This window comes from Lampetra planeri, chromosome 41 (assembly GCF_965212315.1).
Source record: "Lampetra planeri chromosome 41, kcLamPlan1.2.h2, whole genome shotgun sequence".
NCBI classification, from domain to species: domain Eukaryota; kingdom Metazoa; phylum Chordata; class Hyperoartia; order Petromyzontiformes; family Petromyzontidae; genus Lampetra; species Lampetra planeri.
This window is the reverse complement of record NC_136147.1, coordinates 6351730-6374453: the sequence shown is the minus strand read 5'-3', so window position 1 is coordinate 6374453 and position 22724 is coordinate 6351730. Positions and strand designations below refer to the sequence as shown.

General features: G+C 48.1%; 1 protein-coding gene across 1 annotated transcript in view; it reads left to right on the top strand.

Moving 5' to 3' along the window:
* The window catches only part of RRP12 (ribosomal RNA processing 12 homolog), a 37723-nt gene extending 15596 nt beyond the window's left edge, over positions 1-22127 (top strand). The window contains exons 17-34 of the mRNA XM_078613427.1: positions 1352-1514; positions 2797-2954; positions 4226-4293; positions 5493-5586; positions 6827-6985; positions 8341-8421; positions 9183-9291; positions 10083-10190; positions 10567-10724; positions 12433-12524; positions 13455-13637; positions 14129-14301; positions 15345-15473; positions 16356-16408; positions 17330-17408; positions 17518-17594; positions 18270-18352; positions 19104-22127. Coding sequence (XP_078469553.1) covers positions 1352-1514; positions 2797-2954; positions 4226-4293; positions 5493-5586; positions 6827-6985; positions 8341-8421; positions 9183-9291; positions 10083-10190; positions 10567-10724; positions 12433-12524; positions 13455-13637; positions 14129-14301; positions 15345-15473; positions 16356-16408; positions 17330-17408; positions 17518-17594; positions 18270-18352; positions 19104-19209 — 2073 coding nt within the window. The 3' untranslated portion in view covers positions 19210-22127. The remainder of the gene's footprint in view (positions 1-1351; positions 1515-2796; positions 2955-4225; positions 4294-5492; positions 5587-6826; positions 6986-8340; positions 8422-9182; positions 9292-10082; positions 10191-10566; positions 10725-12432; positions 12525-13454; positions 13638-14128; positions 14302-15344; positions 15474-16355; positions 16409-17329; positions 17409-17517; positions 17595-18269; positions 18353-19103) is intronic.
* The last annotated feature ends 597 nt before the right edge of the window (positions 22128-22724 follow it).

The following is a 22724-nucleotide window of genomic DNA, read 5'->3' as shown; positions in this document are numbered from 1 at the left end:
GGTTCTTTTCGGTTAAGTCACGTCTAAAAATAAAATAATAAATTAAAATAACATATTACGACGTTTCGATTGCAACACAAGCAATCATCATCAGGCATAAAAGAAATAGCAACACAAATCTAACTAGAAACCTATAGACAGACATACAAGCAGACAGACATCACAACGGCACACAGAGAGAGGACACAAATCGGCACAAAGAGAGGGGTCGTTTCTGTGACGGTCCCTTAAATATAGAGGGGGGGGCGGGGACGGAGAGAGGTAGGGGGCAGAGAGAATTAGCATATCAATGAGTGTACGGCAACGTACTGCTGTTGCAAGTAAGATGACAATGTGGAACGGGCACGCAAGCTTGAAAATTAGGAGACAGGCACACGAAAATTAAATAACCTAGCAAAATATCGAAATGTGATGTAATACAACACAGAGAGTCGGTTAACACCCAATTAACGCATAGCCTGGTTGATTACGTGTTTCAAAATTTGCTAAGTTAGAATTTTAAGTGTGAAAATTCCAAAGAGAGGACACAGGCAGAGAGAACAAATAGCCAGAAAGAAAAAGGATAAGCTTAAAACTGTCTGCTTGTATGTCTGTCTATAGTTTTCTAGTTAGATTTTTGTTACTATTTCTTTTATACCTGATGATGATTGCTTGTGTTGCAATCGAAACGTCGTAATATGTTATTTTATTTTTAGACGTGACTTAACCGAAAAGAACCAAAGAATAATTCCTGCAGTCACGAAAGCTCCTAAATTAAGATTGAACGTGTCCTCATTCTGTCATCATCCCTCAGTCTTGTGATGCAGTTATCCATCCAGTTACCTGCATGTGTGAGATGATCGCTCCCATCTGTTCTTGGGCATGTTCAGTTCTTGAGCTGCCACTCCATCGGTCTCGACCGCCGGCTATCATCCCTTGTAAGCGACGAGTCCTGCCCATGCCGCTTAACAGTCGGACATGTCTAATCAGCGTGTGCGCTCCGATCCTATTTCTCAAACGAATGTACAGTAAAAAAACATCCAGTTATGGGGGATGGATAAGTAAATGAATAATTCCCAAACTTCAATTACATTTACACGTAATAACATCTCAAGTGTTTAGTCAACACTAAAGAAAACAATGTTACGAATCTACGTGGTGTCTAAATGCAGTGACATCTCAATAATTTCTTCACTTCGGGTTTATTTCCAAACTTACCCCGAATTCCATCTTAGCCGAGTCCGGCTTGCAGAGGTTTTACCGTGTAGCGAACATCTTCGAGCCACGTGCTAACGTCACCTTGATGCGTCCCGTTTCTCCGTGTGTCTCCGCCGCTACCACCACCGCCGCTGTCATCGTCGACGCCGATCAGGTGTGGTCGTTGCTGCCAGGCTTCTTCACGAACCCCGTGGACCTGGTGCCAGCGTTTCGTGGTGTGGCGCGCGTGCTCGGCACGGCACTCACCGAGCGTCCGGACCTGCGCATGCTCGTGTGCCAGGCGCTGCGCACGCTCGTCGGCAAGGGTTGCTCCTCCGGTGAGAGGCGCACCGCCTATGCCCACCTCCTGCCCTGCCCCCCTTTCAAATTCTGGCTGGACTATTTGTACAAACTGACATGTGTATCCCGAGCTTAACGATCGATTTTAATCTATGAATCGTTGGGACGCCGCGAAGGATTTTGCCGGTATGCTTTTGACAGCACCGTGTTCTGTCTTCCGACAGGCCTCGTGGCTCTATACAGAGACCACCTCGCCTTGGCTAGCGCCACGCGACCATGTAACACTGGTCTCACTCCATGCGTGGCCGCAAATGCAAGTGGGAGTCTGAAGGCGGGATGGGGGTGCGTAGGGAACGTGGGACGGGGCTCAAACCATGAGACACTGGTTTTACTGCCGCCCCTCCCACGGTTCCCTGCTGCTACTGCCGCCTCCCTGGTTCCTCCTGCGCCCCTCTAACCCCAACATGACTTTACTCTGTGCTGGGACACGATGGACCGGCTTCCTTGTCTTAACAAGTGTCACATGGTAGGCATCCGGTTGCTTAAATTGGAACAGTCTTGGTGCAGGTTTTGATCGTAAACGATTGTGTACTGAAATTATTTTTTTTTATATTTAAAACATGTGGTTTTTTTCCTAGTTTTATTCCAATTGTACTGTTGGTGTCACGCCATGGGACAAAGGGGCCGATTCGGGGCCCTATATTTAACGCACGTGTGATGCACTGCATTCTGCACGAGTTCCAAATGAACGTTTGTGTCATTTAAAATTGTCTTTTGCACAATTGGAATACAATTGGGAGAGGAAAACATGCACGGGATGGTCTGCAGCTCTTCCTCCATCGTCATCGCTTACTATTCTGCATCTCCCATGCAGTACATCTCGATGCACCCTGATTAAATCTAGCCACGGGGGGGGGGGGGGAGGTTGGGGGAAACGGGGGACCCTCAGTGGCAGAGGTCGCAAACGGGTTTTGATTCCTTACCCGTACCCGTACCCGGCCGCACCAGGGTCGCAAATGGGTACTCGTACCCGTACCCGGCCAGGTACGGGTTCCCGTTCCCGAACCGTACCCTACCCGAAATGAGTGACAAACAGTTACTCACCAGTGACTCACGGCCTACCCGTACCCGGCCGCACCAGGGTCGCAAACGGCTACCCGTACCCGTACCTGGCCGGGTACGGGTAGCCGGGTATCGGGTAGGGTACGGGTATCGGGTACCCGGTTTGCGACCTCTGCTCAGTGGCAGCCGTGGCTGTGGCACAAGGCCCTACCTTGCTCGTAGTGCTTACCCGGTTCCTCTCCCCCTCACACGACACAGACGACGAGCGAGCAGAGGTCGGCCGTTTCTCCAAGAACTTCCTGCCCATCTTCTTCAACATCTACACGGAGGGCGAATCCTCGCAGGGGGCGCCCGACGGCGCGCGTCTCGCCGTGCTCGAGACGGTCAAAAGCTTCCTCTGCATCACCGATGAGCAGGTGCCTCCAGCGCGTTGCCTCCGCTCCTGCGAATAACACCGCTGCTGCACACAACACCGCTGCTGCTGTGCACACAACACCGCTGCTGCTGTGCACACAACACCGCTGCTGCTGTTGCACAAAACACCGCTGCTGCTGTGCACACAACACCGCTGCTGCTGTTGCACACAACACCGCTGCTGCTGTTGCACACAATACCGCTGCTGCTGCTCCACTCAACACCGCTGCTGCTGTTGCACACAACACCGCTGCTGCTGCTGCACACAACACCGCTGCTGCTGTTGCACACAACACCGCTGCTGCTGCTGCACACAACACCGCTGCTGCTCCACTCAACACCGCTGCTGCTGCTGCGAATAACACCGCTGCTGCTCCACTCAACACCGCTGCTGCTGCTGCACACAACACCGCTGCTTTGCACAACGCCACTGCTGCTGTTGTGCACGATGTCACTGCTGCTGTGACCGATGCTGCTACTGCTGCAGCGCATGACGCTGCTGCTGCTGCGTATGCAACCCCTGCTCAAACCGTGTTCCCCCGTTGTGGCAATTTTTTTTTGGTACCGATTTTAGTTTTTTGCACTTTGTGGGTTCCTTTCGGATTAACCGCTGTCTAAACTGCATCTGTGAGCCTCCGGCATTAATGCTGAAGCATAAGAGCCCTAAAGGAGACTTAGTCTGCCTCTGTGAGCCTTGGGAATTAATAATGACTCCTATGTATCTCAAATAAGGTCTTATTCTGTCTGTTTGTGGCTCTTGGGCATTAATGATGAATCCTACATTTCCTACATGTATTCTAATCATCCGATAGGAAGGAGCCTTCGTCTCTAATGGCAGCCTGTCCACATCCTGTCAATTTTGCTAAATGTTCTTCTCACTGCTCTGTGCACGGTGGTGAAGGGGAGGGGGTGCCAGGAACGTTTCGATTATCCCTCGCCACTGACATTAGCCGTGGCTGGGAATCGAAGTCAGGTCACGGAGGGCTCGAAGCGTAGCGCGCTTAGCACCGTGCCGCCACTTCCCCTTGCGTGCCCGCATGGTGCACAACGATTGCCTCCTCGCGGCTTCCGCACCTTGGCAGGGGAGATGCACAGGTGGTCAGTCACGCATGCGCGTCGCTTGCGACATCAACTCACTCATGCGCCACTCCCGGCCTCGCCTTTATAGGCGCTAGCTAACAGCGCTCGCTGCAGATGTCCGAACGGCTGAAATGGGGTGTCGGTTGTTAATCTTGTGTTTCACTGTGTGCGTGCCCTTCTCCACTCCTCACAGCTCATCTGCAGCTTCTTCGAGAAGGCGAGCGACAAGTTCCAAAATCCCCAGACGGAGCACGCGGTCAGGTGAGCGCCTCCACCAACAGGCGTCGCTCTCCTGAATGTCGCAGCCGACCACGTACACCATTGGAACCTCATTTGCCAGTAAAAAATATGATAATTGTTTTTTTACCCCTTCTATCTGGCAACAAAACTGACACCCTTTTGGTGTCATCTGGTCCAACCCATGTGAGACTAGGCTCTAAGGAAAGCTGTCTCGGGTGTGGACCAATCAACTTCAAGGACAGTGCACATTATCAGAGTTATGTTTTTTGTTTGCATTATGACCGCAGGTATTGTGGTCTATGTAAACATGACTCCTTGTTAAAAAGGGTGTCAGTTTTGTTGCCAGATAGAAGGGTAAAAAACCAATTAGCCGAACACTTCTCGTGAAGAAGTGGCGCTCCGTTTGGAGCAGGGCTGACGGTGTCACCGATTCTTGACTTGGCTTGCAGAAGGCTACCGTATAGCGCAGTTTCTTTCGTAACAAAGTTTTTTTTTAGTTAGATCATTTAAATATAAATGTGTCATTTAACCCACCACCACCAAACACAGAGAGTAAACACAACATTTTTTGTTTTGTTTTGTTTCCTTGACAAACCTTACTAATTGGCTGTGTCGGGTGGTGGTGGGTTAACGACACATATTTACACGATGTATCCAAAAAAAATAGTTATGAATAATATTGGTTGGAAATTCCTACGTGTTAAATTGAGTATTTTTCCCTCCCCCACGATATTTGTGTTTGGCCAAATTGAAATAAGACGACGATGTGGCTTTATTTTTTGCGCTCTGTGGTGTTGTAGTTGAATGGCCACTAAGGCCTGCAGATCAGAAAGTTAGCAGAGCATCGGAGCGGACAGGATCTATGAAATACAGGGATGACTCTCGTCACGAGAGACGAGACTGAGAGATGAAAATTGTGGCAAAAAGAAGACAGAGGTCGACAGTGACACAGACTGAGGGAAGAGACCCAGACACAGATGGAGATAGATCCGGCAACAGGCACACAGAGAGGGTTGAGACAGACTGAGAAGCACAACACGATGTAGACCTTGATTGAAAAAATACATTTAAAACATTGCAAACTAGCTGTTAATTCGGATTCACAGAATACCCGCATAGCATTCGGCACTCGTCAAATGGCAAGTAATATTGGGTGCCACCCCTCCAATGTTTGGACCGGAGCGATTTGAGTGGTCTGCCTCTGTTCCCGCTGTGCTCAGGCTGCTTGTGATGGACTTGGTGGTCGTGATGACGCCGTTCGTGGACGAGGCTCACCTGGCGAACATCTACGCCACCGTGCTGCCTCACCTGCAGGTGCGTCTCCCGTAGAGCGGCGTGGCGCACAGCGCAGTCGTCATGCGCCGTTCCTGGGCCCGCGGGTGGTTAGATGTAACTCAAGGTGGTGGCTGGTAAACTAGGGGGGCCCGGCCGCTGCCAGGCTACACCAGCAGTGAAAACTAAAACTAATTATGGAATTGTTTATATAGAAATGTGTAAAACAATACTTACCTGCACATCGTAAAGTTTATAAACTGCATATTTAAAATTATTGCTGGGGCAGTCCCCCCGCTCCGTTTACTGTGAAGCGTTTCCCCTGCGTTCTACACGAACACGGCCGCTAGCGGGCGCTCGCTACAGTGGTGTTGACAATGAAGGGGCTCGGTGGCGCGAGACTGCTGACTTTGTGCCCTGCTGCCTATGCGCTTTTCAGTGACAACAGTGAAACAATACGATCCGTACACAGTCTGGGTGGCTATACAGGGAATTTGTGTGGATCTGCTGCATATGTGTGTGTGTAATTGGGATTTTTGCACACAGCATTGTAATACGTTTTTTTTCTGGAAGATTTTCTGGTTAATCCAGGATGTTTCTGTTGCGCGTCGTAGCTTTAAGATGTTCTCTGTTCATATTTTGTTTGTTGCGGTTGCACCCGACTCAAAAGCCACATGGCTCACAGGGCTATACCTAATAAATGAAAACTTGAAACTTGAAACCTGTGTAGGGCGGGGAGCAGTACGGTAGCGATTAGCACGCTGTGCTACGAACCTGGTGAACTGGGTTCGATCACGGCCACCACCAGTGACAATTATCTGAATTGGTCCTGGGCCTGCCCTCGATTCGGCCTCAAATGAGCATCTGGTGCGGTGTGTACACATCGCCAAGAGGAAGCCCAAAGGCAACCGGGCGTGTAATGCTGGCCACCCACCTCCTCATGTGCCGTTTCAGCCTTCATAGGTGCTACTCGCTCACAGCACTGGACCCAACAGTCTGTTAAACGCTGTACTTGGGGATCTTTGTCTTTGTGTCGGGCGGGGAGCGGTCGCCGTAGTGGTTGGCGTACTGCACAACGAACCTCGGATATCTGGTCCTCTGCTAGCTTGATTCAACCGTAAAATAATAAATTACCCGGTGCTGCATATAAAGATCATCAATGTGGAAGACAAAAGAAGCCGCGCGTTTTGCTAACCACCCAATCCCGCATTTACCGTGCAAGCCTTAATAGATGCTCGCTGACATGTGGTGGGGGGGGAAATCTTTGTCTTTGTGTGTGTAGAGCCGAGACGTGGGCATGCAGAAGAAGGCGTACCGCGTGGTGCAGGAGGCGTGCGCGGGCGAGCGTCCCGCGTGCCAGAACTTTGTGCTCGGCCACCTCGCGTCCCTGCAGGAGGCTCTGCTCACCTCCCTGCGTGCCACCGCCTCCCCTGCCAAGCGGGTGATGCCCCCACCTCACAACACCGCGTTGCACTCGGCGTCGTGTGTATTGCTGGGATTCGCTCGCCAGGAGCGGTCGATGATTTGGCGATTCTTCTTGGTTTTTTCGGTAAAGTCACGTAGAAGGGAAGTAATAAAATAATAAAAATAAAACATAATAAAATAATTCTCACGACGTTTCGGCTACAACGCAAGCAGCCGTCTTCAGGCCATGAGAATTATTTTATTATGTTTTATTTTTATTATTTTATTACTTCCCTTCTACGTGACTTTACCGAAAAAACCAAGAAGATGAATCCCTGCAGTCGCGAAAGCTTTAAATCGAGATTTGGCGATTGTTGCTGCTGCCATTGGCAGTGGTGCACAAGCACAGTTAACAACAACAAACTCGACACGGTCTGTCAATCGCACCTTGTGTGTGTGGCCTTAAAAGGACACATAATAGGTGACACTGTGGGCAATAGCCCTTCCTCATAGCACACCGTCTACATCACAGGTGTGGTACAGGTTTTCCTCGCTCTATGCGAGTTTGCTTTGTTCGATTTCATGCTGCATATGCGGGCGGACGTGGGTCAACTTTGTGTGTGTGTACCGCGTGTGTTCTTGGAACGCATCTCCTACAGCATAAAGTGAGAAACCTGTACTTTGTGCATCACAATTGTCACCATGGGCAATATTTTGTATTTTTTAAATTCTGGATTTGCTCGTTGTCGGTAATAGACAGTAACCTTTAACTTGTTATAGTCAATGCTTTGGAATAGTCTATAATAAGCGATTGCTCATTATAAGCATAACCTTGATAATGTTTAATGGCTGCATCGCAGGGAATTACTCGGTATGCCTTGGTAACACGTCATTAGGTGTCGCTCAATGTAGGACACTGCCATAGACTCGCGTGGTCATTCATACCTTGGTTTCCTACTCACACGCGGTGCTTTTCGCTAATTGAATCGCAGGCGGCTGACTACGATTGAACCCAGATTCTGGGCAGTGCCAGCTCGGCGCTTTGCCCCACCTGAGTCACCAGGCCACTCCTTCGACCGTTGTAGAAAATTGGCAGGGCGTGCGTCGATACAACGTGTTTATTTTCAAACGAACGCAAGGCAGCCATCCGTCTGAGTAAACAGGCAACCTCAGGGCAGCATCGCGTCATCGTTGAGCCCACGTTGAGCGCCTGGGGCATGTGTTTGCAACAGCTGGCTTAACGTTCTATGTTTATTGGAATGGTATCTCAGACTTTCCCCGTCATGCACGTTGTCGACCATGACGGGCGCTCGCAAACAGCTGTTGCTCTGACAGTTACCAGGCAAAACTGACTTGCGAACGACTTGTTGTGTCTGCGTGCGCACGCTTCAGCCGCGCTTGAAGTGCCTGGCCCTGGTGGTGAAACAGCTCTCGGCCGATCGGGAGGACTTCCTGACGGCCATCATCCCCGAGGTAAGACTTTCAACTGACTTTTTATGAGCGCCACTAGAGGATGCTCGCTCGTGAAATACCCGGCAGGGTATAACACTCCAGAGCTCCACACTGATGGTCAATCCCCGCACACTAAATCCAGCAAGTGAACGCAAATCCTCTCTGGGGACATGCCCATTCTGGCATCTGAACACACTACTCTTGATGTTGCTTAACTCGAACTGCAAAACTTGGGAATCCTTAGAACCATGCTCAATTAAAGAAACTTGTCAACTATCTGAAATTCTTAACGGTGCAATCTGTTGCTAGCTGCTTGGCATTTTGGGTTTTTGAGTCCTTTGTTCAGCACCCTCGCAGCGGCTTTTAGCTCACCATCCAACAAAGATGGTCATAGCATCGTGCGTTTTCAGATGCGCTTCTGCGGCCGTCTGGAATGCTCTTCCGATATTAGGAAGCGACTGTAGCTATGCAATTTTAGATCTAGATCAACAATCTAATTTCTTTAGAACTGCTTTTTGTGTTTAGTTTGTTCATTCCTCCGCACCTCCGATTAGAGTGTTTGACTACGTATGGTGCAAAAGGAGTTCAACATACCTACACACACCCTCGCAACCGTGCGTCTACAGCACCCTGGCGTGCACCAGAGGTCACCCATCCGTGCACTTAACCATGCTCAACACCTCTGGTTGACCTTGTGAGATCTGACGAGGCCGGGCGCGTCCTCGGTGGCTTCGTCACTGGTATGACGCCAACGTGACGGTGTCCGTGTGCCGCCACTGCAGGTCATCCTGTGCACCAAGGAGGTGGCGGTGAGCGCCCGTACCAGCTCCCTGAACTTGCTTGCCGAGATAGGCCACGCTTTCCTGCGCTTCCAGCCCGACGACAAACCAGGTGAGAAGACACGGCGCAAGACGTGGGCAGAGTCTCAATGCTAAGCAGGGAGGGGAGGGAGTTTTCCCATCGACAGTTGTGGATTTGGGTTCTAAGCGATCGTCGTTTGGCAGCAAAGCTCATCTGTGCGCATGTTGGTTTGTGTGCGCGTTAGTAGCTCAGCTTGTTACGATTCAACTTCTGCCCCCTGCTCCTCTACCTCCCCCCACCCCTCCTCTCCCCCCACCCCCCATCCCTATCGATTTGTTAAATTGCTATTATTCGGGGTCATGGTTGTATAACCGTAATATAATATATCGTTTGTACTTTGTAAAAAAAAATATTCCATTATGTAAAACTTTTACTGTCCTGTTTGTAGATTTTTGTTCATGCCATCGACCTAAACATAATATCCTCCTCATGCTTCTCATACATGTGGCATAGCCGCTTCTCACATGTACTATTTGATGCAAGCATGGGGAGCATGAGATTTGTTTTTTAATCGATGCCTCATTGTATGCTGCGTAACTCCAACCTGTGCTTGGTGGACTTCCCGGTGATATAATTGGCTTTGCCAGTATGTGACCAATGTTGCGACATTGCCATTGTTTTCAGCTACGCCAGGTTGATTTTCCCAGTGTGTGTGATGGATTGGGCCCTATGCGTGTGGGGTTTGAGTTCAGCCGTGCGTTATTGACATTGCCCCCATGTTACGAGCTCGCGTGCTCGGCCGCGTCCTTTGCTGAGAATGATCGCTGTTGTTTGAGCGGTGTTGACCTCTCTTCTCGTGGGCTGACCTCTCCCCGGGACAGAGGCTCTGCGGCGCTACCTGGCCCTCGTCTACGCTGGCCTTGCCGGCTCCGTCACCATGATCAGCTGCACCGTGCTCGCCCTGACGCGCATCCTCTTCGAGTTCAAAGGTCGGTGATCTCCTTCCCCACTCGCGCGTGTTTTGTTTCGTCAGCGGCCTTCTCACGCAGGCCCCAGGGCTCAAGTTCAGTTGGGTCTTGTCCAAGTCAGTGACCTGGAAAATATTTCTACATCCAGCACACCACATCCAGTATAACTCTCCGCTATGCCTGTGGCTGCTAGTCACGTGCCGCTGCCTCCATGAATTTAGTGACCAGTCGCAGCAGCAGCGGCTTTTGGCTGGCCATCGAACAAAGACTATTACCGCATCGCATGCTTTGAGATGCGCTTTCAGATGCACGTTTGGCTACGTACGGTGCGAAATAAGTTCAGCACGCCTGCATACATTCTGAAGTGATCCTGACCAATGCGCCCGTCCACTCGCAGACCACCTGGAGGGCAGCGTGCTGTCTCAGCTGCTGTCCAACGTGGTCCTGCTGCTGTCGTCGCACACGCGTGACGTCGTCAAGTCGGCACTCGGGTTCCTCAAGGTCGTCATCTTTGTGACGGACGTGCGCACGCTGGCGCAGCACGTGCAGCTCATTGTAAGTGGCGCCACCTTCCCCGCCCGCCTGCCCCGCCTGCCCCGCCTGCCCCGCCTGCCCCGCCTGCCCCGCCTGCCCCGCCTGCCCCACCACCAACCCCCCCCCTTTCCAACTCGCACTGTAACCTAACCGACAGATAGCCATATAATGAGATTAATAATTTTCGATTTAAAGCTTTCGTGACTGCAGGGATTCATCTTCTTGGTTTTTTCGGTAAAGTCATGTAGAAGGGAAGTAATAAAATAATAAAAATAAAACATAACATTAAAAATTGTTTTATTTTTATTATTTTATTACTTCCCTTCTACGTGACTTTACCGAGAAAACCAAGAAGAGATTAATAATTATCTTAATCTACATTGCCCACTACACTCCACACGGTCCAGATGTCTGAACTGTGGACGATGTGTTTTGCTGGCCCCCACCACGTGGTCTTGCAGCAGCCTATAACAACCTGTTGTGCATTTTGACGGCCTGACGAAGAGCTAACCAGGCTCCAGCCTGCTGAGCTTCCAGAAATTTGACGAGATTGGGAGCATTCCTCTTGATTTGGTCAGAGGCTCTAACAGTAATACCTTGTGCAACTTGAACATGAGTAGCAGTGGGCACGCAACAGTAGCTAGGATTAAATCTTGACTTAAAGCTTTCGTGACTGCAGGAATTAATATTCTTGGGTCTTTCGGTAAAGTCGCGTAGATAGGTTCAAAGAAAATAACAAAAAAACTATGACGTTTCGATCGCAACACAAGCGGTCGTCTTCAGGAAAACGTGGAGGGTGGGGTGTTGCAATTGAAACGTCGTAGTTTCTAGTTATTTTTGTATGAACCTATCTCCGTGACGTTACCGAAAGACCCAAGAATTTAGTAGCTAGGATTGTGTGTGGCGCTTGCCCACTTTATGGCCTTGTGCCCTACCAGCATTCATAGGTGCTCGCTTACATATAATGGGGAATCAACGCCTTGGTATGTCTCGTGTATGTGTGTGTGTATGTGTGTGGGGAGCGGTAGTGTAGCGGTTAGCGCGCTGCGCTATGAACCTAGTGACCCGGGATCGATTCCCGCTCACGGCCAACACCAGTGACGATTATCTGAACCGGTCCTGGGCTTCCCCTAGGTCGACTCAGCCTGAAATGAGTACTTGGTGTGGTGTGTAAACATCGCCACTGGGGAGACAAAGGCGATCGGGCGTGGTGCTGGCCACCCACCCCCTCGTGTACCGTTCTGGCCTTCATAGGTGCTCGCTAACAGCACTTGCCCCTACAGTCTGTTAAGGCATACGGAGGATCTTTATCTCGTGTGTATGTGTGTCTCGTGTGTGTGCCTCGTGTGTGTGTGTGTGCCTCGTGTGTGTGTGTGTGCCTCGTGTGTGTGTGTGTCTCGTGTGTGTATATATGTGTATGTGTGTCTCGTGTGTGTGTCTCGTGTGTGTATATATGTGTGTGTATATATGTGTGTGTCTCGTGTGTGTGTATATATGTGTGTGTTTGTGTGTGTGTGTATATATGTGTGTCTCGTGTGTATGTGTGTTTGTGTGTGTGTGTATATATGTGTGTGTTTGTGTGTGTGTGTATATATGTTTGTGTGTGTGTGTATATATGTGTGTTTGTGTGTGTGTGTATATATGTGTGTGTTTGTGTGTGTGTGTATATATGTGTGTGTGTGTGTTTGTGTATATATGTGTGTGTCTCGTGTGTGTCCACATCACACAGGTGGAGGGCATTGTTAATTGGCGAGACGACAGCAGGAGACATTTCCGCGCCAAGGTCAAGAACATCTTCACAAAACTCGTTCGCAAGTTCGGGTGAGTGCTGAGACTTTAAATAGAGCAGCGCGGCCACGGGTCACGGCGTGCCAACGATCGACTGTCGAACAAAAATCCAAAGCTGGTAAATCCATTTTTCTTGTGGTGAACGATTGGCCAGGTGTAGTGGTTGTTTAATCTGTACTGAGAGGTTTGGCTGGCCAGGTCATTTATCTTCGTGGTTCTTTCGGTAAAGTCACGTAGAATGGAAATAATAAAATAATAAACATAAAACATAATAAATAATATGATATTTTTTAATTATGTTTTATTTAAAATATTATTCTATTATGCTGTATTTTTATTATTTTATTATTTCCATTCTACGTGACTTTACCGAAAGAACCAAGCAGATGAATCCCTGCAGTCACGAAAGCTTTAAATCAGGTCATTCATGTTTTCAGTACTTCGTCAATCCACTGCTGGATGGAGTGAGATCCTTCTCACACAGTGTTGGTAATGGGGTTTGTTTGACCATACTTCGCCATCCTGGTCAGTGCGAGTTGGTGATCTCGCTGATGTAACCAAGGCCGGGAATTGAACTTGGCACACCAGGTTCATTGGTGCACCACTTTCTCCAGATGTCTTGCTATCGTGTAATTATCTGGGTCGGGTTTACCTTGCCTGGAATGTATATTATTTATGGCCTTGCATTTTGGGATGTGTATGATCGGGTTGGTGGATTACATGGATTTGTGAAACTCCCAAACCTGAATATTATGATCATCATCATCACTATTCACTCATCATCAACACCTGATAATCTTCAGCATCCTCTGATCATTATCGTCATCATCATCAATATCTGACCATAAAAATGATCATAATCATTATCTTCTGATCCTGATCATCATTATCATCACTTCATCATCATCAAGGATACTAAATAGAACACTGTATGTGTGTGTGTGTGTGCGCACGCATGGGCAGCTACGAGATGATCGACAGCATGGTGCCGGAGACGTACCACAAGGTGCTTGTCAACATCCGCAAGGCGGAGGAGCGAGCGCGCAAGAGCCGTGCTCTGGGGCATGCGGGCGGTGACGATGACGACGATCATGATGACGGAGACGCGGACGACGCTAAGTCCAGGCGCAGCAGCATCCGGGACAAGTAAGTTGACTCGTCGCCCGCTTTGTCAAGACGTACCGATGGCGAGATGTTAACTCCCTCGCCTGGTGTACACGAGGTCGTGGGTTCGATCCCCACCCTTGACGCCTGCTGTATATTTGGAGTTTGCATGTTCTCTCTCTCTCCCCTTGGTCTTGTGGATTTTTCTCCGGGTCTTCCGGTTGTTCCCTCCAAATTTTGAAATGTGCGTTTAGAGTCTTTGGCTGCTATACATTTCAACATGAGAAGCCACTTCTTTGAGCTGTCATTTGTGGCCATGTCGCTTCTGAAAGAGCTAAAATTGCTCAGTGGTGCTAACCTGGTAGAATAAAAAATAGTTTTCGTTTTTTCAATAACTTGCCCGCAATAATCGTGTACTAGAGGGGGGATATTTTCAACTTGGCAACAATGTTTAAAAAATATTACTGAATCGCTCGACTTGGTGTCCCGTCCTGATCTTTACCCCATGCTGCTTTGTGTCCTGCGCTCCGCAGTGTGGATCAGCTGCTGGCTGACAGCGACTCTGAGCCGGAGGGTGGCAAGGGGGAGGAGTCTGCAGGCCGGGGCGGCAAGAAGGCCCCGAAAGCCGCAAAGGCCTGGCTGCAGGAAGGCGAGGGCGACGAGCCGCTTGACTTCCTCGACCCGAGCGTGGCGCAGAGAGTCCTGGGTAATTTACGCCAAACTCCCACCACCCCCACCACTCCCCTATCCCGACACCATCTCGTGTTTTGTGGCGAGATGTTGACTACCTCGCCTGGTATGCAGAAGGTCGTGGGTTCAATCCCCACCCTTGATGCCCTGCTGTATATTTGGAGTTTGCATGTTCTCTTTCTCTCCCCTTGGTCTTGTGGATTTTTCTCCGGGTCCTCCGGTTGCTCCCTCCAAATTTTGAAATGTGCGTTTAGAGTCTTTGGCTGCTATACATTTCAACATGAGAAGCCACTTCGTTGAGCTGTCATTTTTGGCAAGGTTACTTCTGAGAAAGAGTTGTATAGCTCAAAGGGCTATAGTTGGGTGAATGAGCTCCCCCAGGGCTTACCAATGGTTGCTGTCCGTGGGCTTGCGAGGTGGCTGGGGTTGTTAAGGATTACACCTCATATTCACGTGAGGGTTTTCTCCGTGTTCTCTAGTTTGCTCGATCTCTCATCATCGTCATTGGCCAAACATCCCAAGTGCAGACCCCCCTCTCGAGAAAGTCTTCGACCGTGAACATTGCGATTGAATTCAGCGATTACATGGCGAGACCTTGCCCTGGTTAAACACCGGTAAACAACGTGGTTTTGGTGGGTAGGGTTAAGGGTAAGCAATATAACTGGGAGGAATGGTTGACTTTGTGGTGGGATTTCTGGCTCGTAGGAAAGATTACAGTAAAACCTTGGATTGTGAGTAACTTGGTCTGCGAGTGTTTTTCAAGACGAGCAATTTTTTTAAAGAAATATTAATTTCATAAACGAGCGAGGTCTTGTAATATGAGTAGTGCGTGTATACGCTTTGTCTGCCGAGCGTCACGTGATCACAACTGATATACGAGTGCTTTGGATTACAAACACGTTTCCGGAACGAATTATGCTCGCAATCCAAGGTTTTACTGTACATGGGTAAGGTTTATGGTGAGTTATAATAGGCAAGAAGGTAGGTTTTTGGATAATGTTATGTCAGGTTGACACATGTTAATGTGTGTTCATGTCTTTGTGTGGATACCTGTCTCAGCCACCAAACCTGAGCAAAACCAGCGCAGTCACGTAAAGCACGACTTCAAGTTCTCTTCTGATGGACGTCTCATCATCCGAGACGAGGAGGAAGAGGAGGAAAAGATGAAGAAGAAGAAAAGGGGTCAAGGTAATTGATGTGTGTGCGAGTGCATGTTGTGAACCTCTTTCGCACCGCACGTAGCCATCTGTGCTAATCTGAAGTGCGGGGGAAGGACAATAAACTAAACACAATAATCTGTTCTCAAGAAATGAGTTTTCAAACTAAATCCAACGACTAACCAGGCCTCAACACTGATAAGTATTTGATGAGGTGTGTGTGTGTGTGTGTATGACGTAATAACTGTCTGGACCACTGGACGTGTTCCGCAGGATTGGATGGATGCACTGGTGGTCCTCTTTAAGAAGGGGAACCGCACAGACTGTAGCAAATACAGGGGCATCTCCCTCGTGTGCCGGGAAAGGTTCTGGCAAAGATGATTAAATTTCACCTTGCTAGGCACACTGAGAAGAAGCTTGCAGTGCCCCAATGTGGTTTCAGGCCAGGGTGGTCCATATTTTTTGTCTGGCTGCTACAGCAGAGGTGTAGGGAATCCCAACAGGACCTACATCTCTTGTTTATTGACATGGTCAGAGCCTATGATACCATCAATAGGCCTGGGCTCTGGGTTGTTCTTTGTGCTTTTGGAGTCCCTGACTCTCTGCTCACAATTATTAAGGACCTTCATGATGGTGAGCAGGCCTGGGTAAAGCTACGTGGCCGGGAGTCGGAGCCATTCCCTGTTCACCTTGGGGTGCGACAGGGATGTCCTCTGGCTCCTACATCATTTAACACATTTTTTGACTATGTGCTTCTAGAAGCTTTCCATTTCTGTACCAGAGGAATCTCTATCCAGCAGTGGATTAATCATCGCTGCTGGCGATGAATGCTAATGAATAATGATGCCGCCGTCGCGATCGGGGTGTGCTTGTGTGCACGAGACGGCTGACGCTTGCGTGTGTGTCGCGACAGTGGACGAGGACGAGGAGCTCGCGGATATGATGGCGGAGGTCGGCATGCGAAAGGTGAGAGGTTTTAATTAAACTGTACGCTGCTCGGCCGCTCGCTAACGAGGGAACGCAATTAATCTGCACGAAACGATTAATAAGTGGCAGTGTGAGATGTTTAATTAAGAAAGGAAAACTTATTATTCGGACAATGTGCTGTCATTTTATATAGCCGAGGCGTAGCTCGGTCGGTAGGGCACATGGGCCTCAATCAATCGTGAGATCACAAGTTCAAATCCTGGTCGGGGTCAACGTCATACAGTCATTGCCATTGTCATCAGTCATGGTCTTTCCATGATGAGCAACACGAGCACCGCACCGCTTTGAGATACAGACCTCCTCGCTATTAACGGAAGTCGTAGATGCATTGCAGCAAAAGGGCACACAAAGCGAAACCGCACGAGGAGACGGCTGCCTGCTGAGTAGCGCGCAGTACACACACACAGTACACGCACACATAGTGCACACACAGTACACGCACACAGTGCACACACACACACAGTACACACACACACAGTACACACACACACAGTACACACACACACAGTACACACACACACACAGTACACACACACACACAGTACACACACACACAGTACACACACAATATTGTCCCACGACCAACCGCATAGCCACACACAGAATTTATTCAAACCGCATCATACAGCGGATTTTCGGAACAAATAGGCTCGCCGCATATACAGCACATAAAGCTAGGGAAGCCTGTATTACACCACCTAATTTAGTTTCTGGACTTGTCTTTAAAGAAAATCTACAAGAGATTTTGGGCACATTTCCCACAGTTTGCTGAAAAATAAAGAACGAAGGTTTTTGGGAGGGGTGGCGGGTGACGATGGCGGGTGACTACTGTGCGGTGAATGCCCATCTCGATGCCATCGCTAACGGCCCATGGTGGCGGCGGGTTGGTGTCCCATGCAGAATTCGAGCAACAGGAAGAGGAAGCTGGCGTCGAAGGACGATGACGGAGACGATGGCGCTGATGAGCCCAGATACAAAGGTGCGCTAACGCGTCCACAGCGATGGTTTCCACTGGAAGGTCCTGTGGTTTTCTCGATGTTCTCTGACACGTGGTCCTGCCGTGAGCTGAATCATTTCTCTGCTTGCAGCTGGTGGAAGTGGTATCCACCGTGCCGTGCGCGGGAAGAAAGAAGCTCCCGGATTTGGAGCCGCGTATAAATCCAAGGCAAGTTTTGCACGCATGCTCGTGAGCGTGTTTGTGCTCCCTCTCATGCTTGCCCTCTCGCTCGGACACACGCTCGCACCTTTACATACGGACCACACTCGCTCACTCTCGCATGCTCCTGTTCACACAACTTTCCGCATGTTCTCACACTTGCATATTTACACGCGCATTCGCACACTTGCATGTTCATACGCTCGTCCTCACATGCGCATGCATTTGAAGGTTCGTACAGACGCAAGCACACTCGCATACCAAAGACAAAGACCCACCCCCCTCTATTTAGCCTTAACAGACTGTTGGGGCAAGTGCTGTTAGCGAGTAGCACCTACGAAGGCCAGCACGACACACGAGGGGGTGAGTGGCCAACACTACGCCCGACCGCACTTTGTCTCAGTACTGATGTTTACACAGCGTACCAGGTACTCATTTAAGGCTGAGTCGACCAGGGCTACTAAAGTTACCTGGCATGATAGGCTTGGCTGGCAAATGATCTGCATACAATAGCAGATGGCCACTATTAGCAAAGAGTGGATGGCATACGAGTCGATCAGAAAATCAATGTTGTGTAATTCAATCCAGCCATGCACATTGCGTGTAACCCCCCCCTTGCATCGCGCTAATGTGAGATCGCGTGTGCGTGTGGGTACGTACGTGCTCGTTTCTTGCGACCCGCAGAGAGCAGCCGGAGATGTAAAGAGGAAGGGAAAACCGGATCCCTATGCCTACGTCCCGCTCGACAAGGGACAGCTGAACCGAAGGTGTGCCATTTGAAAAAGAAAATTACCATTGTGGTTTTGTAAATTTGTATTCATCTGCAATTGAGGGGTAAGGCTATTGTTAATAAGTTTAATTCTGGCTAATAACCTGATGAAGCTGGTTATAATTTCCAGTGGAATTTCACTCAAATTGTTAAAGTTGTGGGTTTACTGAAGTAGTAACTAATTTGCACGTTTTGTTTCCATGACAAACCTTACTAATTGGATGTGTTAGGTGGTGGTCGTGGGTTACGCAATCTAACCCAAACAAAAACCTGTTAATTATAATATATTTTTTCAATTGTTGGATGGGCAATTGAATCCAGACAGATTTTAGGAAGGGTTGAACCGATTGGCTCGCGCAAATGTTCCCACGCGCGCACAGCAAGAGGCGGCGCTGCGACGTCATTGGTTGAGCAGCAACCAATTGTAAGGCACCAGCGTCAGGGCTCAGCAGTCCCCTCCATGGTACAGTTTTACAGATACGAAGACGCGCAAGGGTTGTATGGTATTTGACATTTAAACGTGTGCATCGACAATCTGATCATTGATTTTGTAATATGTATTCCGATCAATAACGCTAAATAAACTAAATTAACTTGCGCGTTACAGTAAATCGAGTTTTAAATAGACGATCTGGGCGTCCGAGAGAAACGGCCCAAGAGGAGATGAAATGCATTGTACATGCTCGTGTTTTTAACGTACGCGTGCATGTGTCCTCGTGTCGCCCCTGTCTCACGATCGTTTCCTGCAGAAAAAGAGCGAAGATGCAGGGCCAGTTCAAGGGCCTGGTGAAGGGCGCGAAGAAGGGAGCTGCTAAGGGCAAGAGGCAAAATACGAGAAACAAGAAACATAAATAAACCCAATTAAAAACTCACCAACTACACGCTGTATAACTACTTCGACAGGCGGATTGCCACCCCTCCAGATTTGTCATCATTTCTAGTAAAAATCTATATCGAAAACTCTTTTCTTGACAACCGCTTTTTGTGTTTAACGTGTTGCCTTTCCCCCGCATCTCCAATTAGCACGGTTGGCTACTTGCGGTACGAAAGAAGTTGGAACAAACATACAGTCACCTATAAAGCAAAACCGCCTGACAATCAAATTGGCCTGCAAGGTGGCCAGGAGATGGCTGTGTACAGCGCCTGGTCCCGTGAATCCCTCTTGAGAAAGACCATTGAGTGTTATCCCCGAGGTATCCGTAGGTTTCCTCTGCACCCTCCCGTTTCCTCCCACATGCAGAATACTATTCAAAAAGGAATTGGCTAAAAATCTCTTGCAAGAGCCTTGAGACTTGATAAGGTTTTCCCGGATAAATAAATTGCATTATACATTTGTTTTACATGTCGGTAATTTATTGTAATTTATATGCATACATTAACTCCCTCCCCCTCTGGTCTTCGTTCCTGATTGGCTCACAAGTGACGACGTCACATTTATCTCTCTATTTAAGACCGAAACGGGAGAATTTCTTTATAAATCTGGCTGTCGCCTGATGAGTCTCATTGTAATTAATGGAGAAATGTTCTACTCGAATTGTAAATGTTGTAGTTGGCTATCAACAACAAGGCAACTCCTATGACTAATTGGGAATGGGACGCAAGCGTAGGATTGATCACCTTGTCGCTGGCCGCCTTTGGGGAGGGTGTATAGTGTGAAAGGCCGAAACACCCTAGGAACCAAAGGTTCACTACTGACGATGCGCTCCCCAAATTTCACCAGGCTCACTGTTCATGAACTCTTGGAAGTGCTTGCACAAAGGATAGTAACATCTCATCCTGTGTTCTTGGAATCTACAACACACTGTTTTGCTGTACTAGTAACAAATGGGCATCTGTTGGTTACGCTACATACTTTACTAATTGGGTGTGTTGGGTGGTGGCGGGTTTAACAACACATTTATATTTAACCCAATTCTTTTTTTCCTATTAATACGCAGAACACTACCCTCTGGAACCCAGTAACCTCTGTTCAATTCCCAACTATGGCTAGAATCAGTGGCAAGTGATACTTGAACTCATTCTAAGCCTCTTTTATCAACCCGCACTGATCATTTTGGTCAAGTACGGTGGTCAAACAACCCCCAAAGACTGGCACGGCATCAGGAGGCCATCCAGCAGTGGATTGGCAAAGGGGCCTTGCATATATGCATCGTAGCCACGCCGCTGTAACTGGAGGTGGATGACATAGACTTACATTTCATACAGCCCAATAGCCACATTGAAGCCTACAACTTCAAAACATCCCCCAGACGATCTTGATTTGAAGCTTTCGTGACTGCAGGAATTAATACTCTTTGGTTCTTTCGGTAAGTCACGTAGATGGGAAAATAAATAATAGATCACGACGTTTCGATCGCAATAACAAGCAAATCGTCTTGAGGTGAGAGAGAGAAGCATGCCGTTGTGACAAGGCATCATATAGATCCGAGAGGGGGAGGGAGGGGTGAGAGAAAAAAGAAAAGGAAGCTTAGATATCATACGTAACAAAATTTTGAAATGTAATGCAACTCAGTCGGCTAACACAACAGTTAACACTTTACCTGGTTGATCACATCCTTCAAAAGATTGCTAAATTTTGCATCCATCTTCTCGTTTGAAGCTATGTCTGAGTTGTGTGGAAATCCTCCCCGTAGAGGCGGTTCAATCTGTCACTGCGAGCATCTTACTTCATTTCTTTGGAGCTGGTTTTTGTGTTCAGTTTGTCCTTCACCCGCACGGTTGGCTACGTACGGTGCGAAAGGAATTCCGCTTACATACATCTTGGCCTCGCGAATTGGGTACTTAGAGAGGGAATGTATTCGACTTGCCAAACCGTTTCTAATTTTACAGCCACGCTCGGTCACTGCTCGGGCCTGTTTGTGTTGGGTTGACACGCACGTGTTATTGCGTTATTATTAGTTCGAACAAAGCTTTGTTCGTTTAATTTACCGCCTCCCCAAAATTATTTGAAATTACTTTTGGGCCCTCAAAGGAATAGGTTCCACATCTGGGGAAACCATTGCTCATGCAAACAATCAAATGTACAAACACAAACGTGTCCCCTCCATATTGCGGTATTTTTCAGGTTCATTGGGGCAATTATGCATTGGGTTTCACAAACATCTCTCCTCACATCCTCACCCACTCCACCGCAGTTGGGCTTCGTGTTTTCCAATCGTTTTCGTTATTTTTATTTGGCTGATGTTGAGGTAGAGCAACTGCAATTTGACATTGATGTGGTTGAGCTAAATAATTGGATCAGGAGTAGCAGAGTCTTGTATCGCTGCTGTGATGGTTTTTTTTATCGTATTTGTGAATCGGGATTTGAGCCGTTATATGTTCCACACCGGAGATGTTTCAATTTGCGATTTGAGTATCAAGTATCCGCAACTGCTGCCAGGGTCTTTTTCATTGATCGAGTGTAACTGGAAACGTTTACTGCGGTGGGCTGGGAAGCCTCAATTGCGAGAACACAATTTTGGAATGGTAGCTTTCATCAATTATAATTAAAGCAAAAGTAAATTTTGTTCATTTTATTTATAGTTTGGTTTTGTCATGTAGTGCCTGCGGGAATCTTCTGATGTACCGCATATTATTTTATTCCAGTTTATAAACCGCCCCTTAAGGTACCTTGTCACTTTACAGTATTTAATATTTTCTAAAACGTGTTTTGTAACAAGATACGAGTTTAATCCATCTTACACGTTTGACCAATTCCTTTTTGACATTTATTTTTTGCGTGTGAGGGCATTCACCGTGTACAGTTAAAGTTTAGAAATAAATTCCGTATAGTATATGAAGACTGACTGATTCCTTCCTCGGCAAACCTTCATGCCTTTTGCTGCCTGTGTTTAACCACCGTGTGTCAATGGGTGTAGGCGAAGTCGGAGAAAGGTGTCATGAACCAGCCAACCTGAGTTCGATTCCCAACCCTGGCCAAAATCTTAAATGGTCCTGGCCCCTCGCCCTTCAATAACTGGTCATTTTGGTGAAGTATGGTCAAAATAAGCCTCATAACTGACGCAGTATCAGGAGTTCGAGCATGTAATTAGCAAATGTCTGAATAATTAATGAGGGAGAATTAATTGTATTTAGGACACCTACGAGCCTCAATCATCCTTGACCACAAGAGGGCATTTGCGATGTGGCATTGTTGATGGAACTGTGCTGATGGAGAAATATAAAATAATTTCATCTCAGAGAAGACGTGCTTGTATATTTTTGCGTTTAGGTCTTCCACGCACCTCCGATTAGCACGGTTGGCTACGTTCGGTTACAAAGTAACTTTAACCTCTATATTCGGTTATCTTAAAAAAATTGTCCGAATCTTTTTTTAACAATTATGCACACACCGGCCACACTTAAACCCCACGAGTGCAACCGTATGAGCC